The 8,851-nt window shown below is 33.6% G+C and overlaps 1 protein-coding gene across 1 annotated transcript; it reads right to left on the reverse strand.

Moving 5' to 3' along the window:
• Positions 1 to 4,063: 4,063 nt before the first annotated feature.
• LOC137621512 (ADP-ribosylation factor 4-like) lies at positions 4,064 to 8,271 on the reverse strand. The gene is made up of 4 exons (XM_068351864.1): positions 7,845 to 8,271; positions 7,298 to 7,378; positions 6,590 to 6,771; positions 4,064 to 5,051 (listed from the first exon to the last, which is right to left on the reverse strand). The coding sequence occupies exons 1-4, from the start codon at positions 7,909 to 7,911 to the stop codon at positions 4,842 to 4,844; spliced, it is 540 nt and encodes a 179-aa protein (XP_068207965.1). The 5' UTR covers positions 7,912 to 8,271; the 3' UTR covers positions 4,064 to 4,841.
• Between the last annotated feature and the right edge of the window lie 580 nt (positions 8,272 to 8,851).

Raw genomic sequence — 8,851 nt, forward strand, 5'->3', positions numbered from 1 at the left:
ACTCATCGTCATCTCCGTTCTTACTCTCTCTTTCTTTCTCTCTTTGTGCTTCGTAAATTGTGCTTTTGTTGCATAGCCTACCTTTTATTAGTATCTGAGAGACAGGCGCGTGAACAGGAAAATTAAAGAAAAATAGTTTAGAAAAGATAAGGATTTCTTATTTTGTTGTTTAATACGAAACAAAATCGTCACGCAAACGAAACATACACACACGCGCGCGTACACACACACACACACACACACATATATATACATATATATATATATATATATATATATATATATATATATATATATATATATATATATATGTGTGTGTGTGTGTGTGTGTGTGTGCGTTTGTGTGTGTCAACAATTATCTATTTATGTATTTACGTATTACATTTAACTCTCTCTCTCTCTCTCTCTCTCTCTCTCTCTCTCTCTCTCTCTCTGGAAGTTACCATTAGCGTGATTTACAAAGTTTGATGGTTGTGTAATGACGGGGAAAAATGAAAAATAACCACCGCATTTTTATTTATGTATTAAATCTTTCTTCACACACAAATGTACAGTATATTGTTTGTGCGTATATATGTATATATATATATATATATATATATATATATATATATATATATATATATATATATATATATTATGCTTTTGGGAAAGGTCTCTAATGTAATTTTAGTTTTTCTTTCCTCTTATGGGTCTTTTTTGCCAATGTGAATTGTGAAATAGGTGGAACTTAGTTTTTTGTTTTGGAAACAGTCGCATTAATATATTTCCGTTTGTGCATAACTTGTGAATGAGATTTCACTTGTGTGAAAATATGGCACGTATGATTGTTTTATATATATATATATATATATATATATATATATATATATATATATATATATATATATATATACATGTGTGTCTTTGTGTGTGTGTACGTAGTTTATGTGAAACATTTTTCATTTTTGAATTAGTTGTAAAATTATTTTTGTTTCAGTAAAGTTTGAATCTAAGATGCGTATTGTGTGTGAAACTGAACAAGATAGTTTTGTTCTGTAAGCTGGAAAAGTGTATATTTTATTTAAAAAAAATATAAACCGCCCATGGAACTAGATTTAATTTCTGTCTTTTGTTGTCTAATTTTGTCGTTATCTCTCTTGTTTGTGGAAATAGATGTGTTTGTGTCTTTTTGAAGAGGTATCCTGAGAAACTGCAATTGCTTCTCGCCGCACACTACAATCGCCCCGTTACCTGCAACTGGATTACTCTTGGCCCGGGGCTGCACCCGGCCACAGGTCAGGGTTAACGACAAAAGGTACCCCGCCTCTGAGAACGTACATTATCTCTCTCTCTCTCTCTCTCTCTCTCTCTCTCTCTCTCTCTCTCTCTCGATCTATTAAACACATATATACGCGATTTGTATAGGTACACGATATAGTTGTAGCCTACATTTGCAATTTGTTTTGTAGACTTTATTTTACTTACTGGTTGTTTGTGTCGGAAGTTCTTGTGATATTTGCTTTTTTTTTATTCTTTCGGAACACACGCATACAAATTATGCATATACGTATACATACTGTGTGTATATATATGTATGTATGTGTATATATACATACATATATATATATATATATATATATATATATATATATACATATATGTGTGTGTGTGTGTATGTTATATATACATGTGTGTATATATATATATATATATATATATATATATATATATATATATATATATATATATATATATATATACTTTATATATATAATGTATGTGCGTTTTATATGCATGTATATGTCAGTGTGTGTCCATATGTAGACATTTGTATTATAAAAAAGTTACGGATATTCAATGTCAGAAATGTCACCTTAGGATAGTGAGATTTACTAGTCGTCTACATCTTAAAGTTAATAAAAATGATAGTATCAATGTTCTAAAAAAAAGATCAAATAACAGTACCAGAACTATATTTGCATTTGCAATGCAGTAGTCAGGTGTATATAAGAAGCAAATTCATTCCCCCATACATATATAGTGAAGGCCATTCTACTCAGTGTATATTACTGGATTATTTAATCTTATTAATTCTTACTTAATAAACCACAACTAATTTTCGTGAACCTTGGAACTGCAATATATCGCCGAAATCCGTCTTTCGCGTGCATTGACTCGCACCTGCATCGCATTGTCAGCAATTAAAATCTTGCATCAGGCCTTGTAAGGAAGGTGCGAGCTGCAGCGGGTCACTGTGATTTGTGGGAGGCTATTAGAGTGACAGATAGCCACGCAAGCGAAAAGTGCAAGCAATCCCAATTTTCCGATTGATTTTGTGAGCTCTAAAAACTGCAGATGAACTTTAATTTTGTGCTTTTCTTTCTACCCTTGAGCACAGAACTGCACTGAACTACTTCTTCTTTAGATTTGCTGTATGTATTTTAATGGCTCTCCTACTATATTTGTTTCAGAATCCTTCATTGACCACCCTGTTATGCCCTTGCTTGATCTGCTGTATGATCAGCTTTTCATAAACCCTTTCCGCTCCCTCCTCTGAGCTTGCTTAGGAGGAAAATTCCAGTACTTATTTGCTGGTTGCCCTAACAATAGTGTTATAAGCATATACAGAAATGATCAGGAATAAGTAGTGCTAGCAGAAAAACGGTAGTATAAATGAGGTAAGAGTGCCGATCCTGGGGACTTGCAGAATTTTTCAAATACCATACCAAGGTATACTTTCATTCTGTATGCTAATATAGGGGCCAATGGTGAAGAAGAAACTTTGCCCGGGGCTGGGTGACGACCAGTCCGCCACAGGAAATTCACGTGTCTGAGTCGTAATGTGTGTGTTTTTAGCGTGAGATTAGCTACCATTGGTGTGCTCTGTTTTGATATATGAAATTCTATCGCTATAGGTAATCTCATATCTGGAACGTAGGTAATCTCATCATGCAAGAATTCACGAGCATTATTGATAATTATTACCCATATTAATACTATTTTTAAGAACATTAAATTTTGTTGACAGTCTAGCCCTTAAAAAGGAAAGTGGCAAAGAGAACTACCCAAAGAAAGAAAAATTAAAGGAGTAAGTATGCAATATATCACTAAATAGCCAACCGGTTCTTTAGGGGTAATTACTTATTCGGTTATTCAGGTTTTCAGTGTTTACTTTATTCTGTGCCTTGGACAAGTCCCATTATGAACTCCTGGAGTCCTGGTGCCAACTCCCTAGTTTGACTCGAGACTTCTTTTCTTTTCTTTTCTTTGAAATTGCCTTAACTCTTGGCTTCGTTGGTATATTTACTTCTCCGAGCTATGATGATTATTTTTATTTTTTATTTTTCATTGATTTTTCTAAATCATTTACCTTTTTCGTAGTGGATTTAATTTTTTGTCTACCTTATACATTCAGAATGAGTTTTCTCCTTTTTATGAATGCAATACAGGACCTGCATAAACAGATGAGGACTTTTTGATCATTTTATTACAAAAACAAAAAAATATTACAGTACAACAACAGTGGACGGTTTTGCATATAAAAATGAACAAACGTGAATAAACAGTTGAATGGGGAGTAAAACTAGAGGGAACTGGCACAGTATCAAAAATAAAAAGTGGAAACATCCACTTACTCAAAGTTAATTTCTTCTTCTCCGAGCAAAATCAAAGCATAAAAGATGACAGTTAATACACAAGCAGTACCCCCATCACAGTATGATTAAATTAATCACTTAAACGTTAACTTACTGTAACCGATGCTAAATCGCACTTTCGGAAAACTATTGAATCTCTATTGTGAATAAAATCATGCTATAAATAATCAGAAACATAGTTCAGTTTTAGCACTCAATTCTTTTATATAACTGCCTGAAACGGGAGTTGGTTAGAAAAGTCCCTCATATGACTTAAATTTTACCAGAAACTCGACAGACAAAATTTCAGCACATTGCAATAACATTACTACATTCGGTATTTATTAACATCGGACTAAACCACCTCAATTCACAGTAATCTAACGTTTCAGTTTGGGTTGTTCACCTTTTATCTATATTTCTCTCCATTTTAATTTTATTCAGGCTATGCTACAAGTTAATTACCGCGTGACACATGGCAGGTTATTGGTTTCGACAAAAGAATTTTGTTTTATTTGTTTTAAATATACAGTCTTCTGTAAGGGGAATTGACACAATAATCATTCTGCATATTGGTATTCGTGATTTATGTGACACACTTCTCTTTATCTTATGTAGTTACAATACCTTCTTTGCTACATTTTCACCCAACAGCTGACTTCTCCTTCGTCAACCTATTATTCATCCCTTACGTTTACATCCAAATATATATATTCGAAGTCAATCCTTTCCATTTTTCGTTGCTTTATTTTGCCTTCCATTTACTCTCCTAACATTATTCATGCTAGGATTTACTGTCAACTGTCTCCTTCAAACACTTTCGAACCCTATTATTTTTCCCAGGAGCTTTTCCTTATCGTCACCACGCAACATTGCATCCTCGAAAGATATGAGCTCTTCCAAAACCAATTCACAATCTCTTCCTGACCCCAAATCTTGCAATCACTCTTTCCTTTTTCTTTTCTTTTAATCTGGCTATCACTTCTGTTTATCAGTGTACGCATTTATTCTGACTATTATTCATAAAAATCATAACATTGGGATGTAGGTGGGATCATAGGAATCTAGTGGTCTCAGCGTAACACGACATTAAGGCCATTAGTCTGCTAGTTTTAGTTGGGTGACCACTGTATAAAGTGGTATATTTTTGTATCAAAGATATACAATTCTTGAACAATAAGAACGAATTAAAAGACGATAGTTGAGAAATATGCAGAATTCAGTTTATTTTGTGACTTCGTTGGCCAACCAATCTAGGGATTCGTTGATTCCCGATGAATTGATAGCGCTAGTGCCTTGAACAAACCATGAGCGGCGTTTTAGGCGTTGGAGTTCAAGTGCCTCTGTGATGAAAGAAGGTGAAGCTGCTTTTGGTAAATCTTGCTTGTTGGCCATGACGAGCAATGGACAGCCCTCCAGCTCATCATTGTCCATCTGCCAATGGAAGAAGTGAACACTTAATTAGAAGATGATGATGATGATGATTATTATTATTATTATTATTATTATTATTATTATTATTTAACTCGAATAAAGCTGCATGCCATGTCTGTTGATCTTGGGTATTAAAATCCACAATTATATGCGTTTGTATATTTAAAAATAGTTGGAGATTTCGCACTTTGAAAAAGGTGCGGAAGCTCCTGATATTTTTAAATATACAAACGCATATAATTGTGGATTTTAATACCCAATTATTATTATTATTATTATTATTATTATTATTATTATTATTATTATTATTATTATTATTATTATTATTATTATTATTATACGAATTCTATTGCTGTCATGTTGTATTCCCCACTTTTTTAGGTAGAATAAAGGATTCTACTTGTTTTGGTGAATGTTAATTTTTACACTTTATTATTATTATTATTATTATTATTATACCAATTCTATTGCTGTCATTTTGTATTTCATACTTTTTTTTTAAGGTAGAATAAATGATTCTACTTGTTTTGGTGAATGTTAATTTTACACTTTATTAATCTAAAATGACTCGGCTTGAACTCTGTTAATGGCAAATACGACTAATAGAAATAATGTAGAATTTCGTATTTTTCTGAATAAATCTTACATTACTCCAGGACCCACTGAGAGGCTCCTGCACTACTCTACAATCAGTGAAAGTTCGGCGCTTATCATGGCTGAGACAACACCCAGTGGTAATAGTTTGGCTAGGGCATCAGCCACCCGTTGAGATACTACCTCTAGAGGGTTATGGGGTCCTTTGACTGGCCAGACAGTACTACATTGGATTCTTCTCTCTGGTTATGGCTCACTTCCCTTTTGCATACACATACACCGAATAGTATGTCCTATTCTTAACATATTTTCCTCTGTCCTCATACACCTGACAACATTGAAATTACCAAACAATTCTTCTTCACCCAAGGCGTTAACTACTGCACTGTCATTGTTCAATGGCTACTTTCCTCTTGTCAAGGGTAGAAGAGACTTTATTTATGGTAAATAGCTCTTCTAGGAGAAGGACACTCCAAATTCAAACCATTGTTTTCTAGTCTTGGGTAGTGCCATAGCCTCTGTACCATGGTCTTTCACTGTCTTGGGTTAGAGTTCTCTTGCTTGAGGGTACACTCGGGCAAACTATTTGATCAAATTTCTCTTCCTCTTGTTTTGTTGAAGTTTTTATAGTTTATAAAGGAATTTATTTTAATGTTGTTACTGTTCTTAAAATATTTTTAACTTGTTTCCTTTCCTCATTGGGCTATTTTCTCTGTTGGGGCCCCTGGGCTTTTAGTATCCTGCATTTCCAAATAGGATTGTAGCTTTGTAAGTAAGTAAGTAAGTAAGTAAGTAATAATAATAATAATAATAATAATAATAATAATAATAATAATAAATGTGTTTCATCACACCGCTGCAAATAAAAAGACAGAACAAAAACGTTTCTAATTTCCTTAGCACAGTAAAACGCAGTTTGTATACTAAATCTTAGCCTTACGTACCATATAGTGTAATTCCTCTTTAATCTCGTCAAACCTCTCTGTATCAGTACTGTCTATGATGTAAATGAAGGCAGAGGTACCCGGGTAGTAATGCCTCAGTAGTGGACGTAGTTTAGGCTGAGAGTTTGTATCGCATACTGTGAAGCTTATGTTCTTGTACTCCACTGTCTCGATGTTAAAGCCTGTTTTAAGGTGTGGGAAGAAATTCTAATTAATGAAGAAATATATTCTCGCCTCTCATTGCTCATTAAATTTTACAGGTAGAAGTAACGAGTTTGGTCTATTGTCATGGCTGGTTTTGGGGGTGGGGGTGTGGGAGGGGGCCGGTTGATGATAGCCCTTGTCTGGTGCTCTCTGGTCCCAGAATGGTTGGAGTCTTGGAGAGGGAACTTGGACACTTGTTATTTGTTGATACTAATACTGTGAATAACTTTTTCCTAGGCGACCGTTCAATAAGGTTGTGATTTTATTTTTTTCAAAAAGTTAGATTTTTGTTAATGCCATTCACCAAAATTGGTTTTCAGCGTGTTTTATCCTACAGGAAAATAAAGATAACTTCCATTCAATCAGTTAATATATTTAGATGAAATCACAGATGGAAATTCGCGAATTCGCTAATAGGAATACATTTTTAATTCATTTCGATTAATGTTCATTATCTTTGATAGTCTAAATTCACTTTATGTATTGAATAATAGATTTACTCACCAATTGTTGGAATCGTTTGAATCACTTCACCCAGTTTTATTTTGTAGAGTAGCGTAGTCTTCCCTGCACCGTCAAGGCCAACTGTTAAAGAGAACGAATAACGCTAAAGAAAATCATAGTCGATGAAGGAAACGTTCCATGCAAACAATCTATGCAAATTCTTGTCTTTAATAACTGAATATGTAAGAGTGTAAAATTGTTGGGATCAGTCAAGAAGAAATAAAAAAAAAAAAAAAAAAAAGATGCTGATGACGTCAATGTGATGATGTAAATATTATGGGGTCAAGTAGATTAATATCGTATAATTAAATATGGTTGCCAAGCAGATACATATTTATATATAAAGGCAGATAAATATAGACATAATTATTGTAAGAACTTAATAGAACTTCGTCTTATGTTTCGGATATTTAAAGATGAGCACGACATTGCTGATTCCTACAGGATACATCTCTTTTACTAATATTTTACACTTTACTTTGGGTGGCATTAGTTCTTTCGAACACATTAAACTATGAAGATGCCTGCATGTGATGATAATTCTTACCCATTAGTATCTTGTAAGGTTTAGAGCTCCTTATCAAAGAGAGAATACTGCTGATAATGACACCCATTACTCAGTATGTCACAACTTTTGTCTGTTCAACAAAACAAGGAGCACGCACACGTTTTCAGAGGTTTTCGTTTTGCTAAGTCCTCTGCTAGGAAGATATGCTTCCAAATATCTTTATATTTTCTGAGGGTAATGTTTCCTTTCGAATACCTCAAGAATGTCCAGTGGACGAGATTCACATTACCAAACGCTAATATCAAAACAGCAACTGGCTTGTTTCACGGGAGACACGAGTTAATATTTACTCCGTACAACTTCCACGTACTGAATGACACGTTTTGTTTAGCCACGAATCGTCGATAGTGTTGGCAGCATTTCCGCTCGCCCAAGTATATCTTATCTCTTCTCCTATTCTCCCTCCATTTGCTTCTCTCCTCTTCCCCGGGTGCTTTCATGGCGTGACTCATTGGACGTTGCAACATGTTTCGTCACCTGTTGACGTCGTAGGTTTGAAAAACATACGAGATTGTTAAGATAGTAATTGTGGAAATAAGTTAAAAGAAATTTAGTATATTAAAAAGTGATACAACTATTGCAAAAAAAAAAAAAAAAAAAAAAAACCATCATGATAAATAAAAAACATTAACACTATTTGGGATAACTCTTGATCAATGAACCCTTTTCGTTGGTTAGGCTATATTGATTATCAACCAGTGCATTCATTTTCAGTGAGCAATTTATTGCTTGAATATTTGGATCCCGTAGGATAGTAGAGCCATATGTCTGCTTCTTTTTTCTTTTACTTCTATTAGGAAATATACACTTATAATTCTTACAGTTTGTAATATTATATATACATCATGATATATATGCATGAATAATACTTTTACTTAACATTTACTGTATTCACAATCGCAACTTTTATTCTTCATCTAAATATACTTTTAAATAAAAAAAAACATCGATTCGTGAATACTTTGTGAACAGAAGTTTAAAATCCT

Source organism: Palaemon carinicauda, chromosome 28 (assembly GCF_036898095.1).
Source record: "Palaemon carinicauda isolate YSFRI2023 chromosome 28, ASM3689809v2, whole genome shotgun sequence".
In the NCBI taxonomy this organism is placed as follows: domain Eukaryota; kingdom Metazoa; phylum Arthropoda; class Malacostraca; order Decapoda; family Palaemonidae; genus Palaemon; species Palaemon carinicauda.

Bases quoted from the DNA above. Each gene is read 5' to 3' on its own strand.
- LOC137621512 (XM_068351864.1), bottom strand. From the start codon at position 7,911: ATGGGTGTCATTATCAGCAGTATTCTCTCTTTGATAAGGAGCTCTAAA. The intron at 6,772-7,297 runs GTGAGTAAATCT...ACCTTAAAACAG, and splicing joins TCAAACGATTCCAACAATTG to GCTTTAACATCGAGACAGTG. The intron at 5,052-6,589 runs GTACGTAAGGCT...TTCCATTGGCAG, and splicing joins AAGAGGAATTACACTATATG to ATGGACAATGATGAGCTGGA.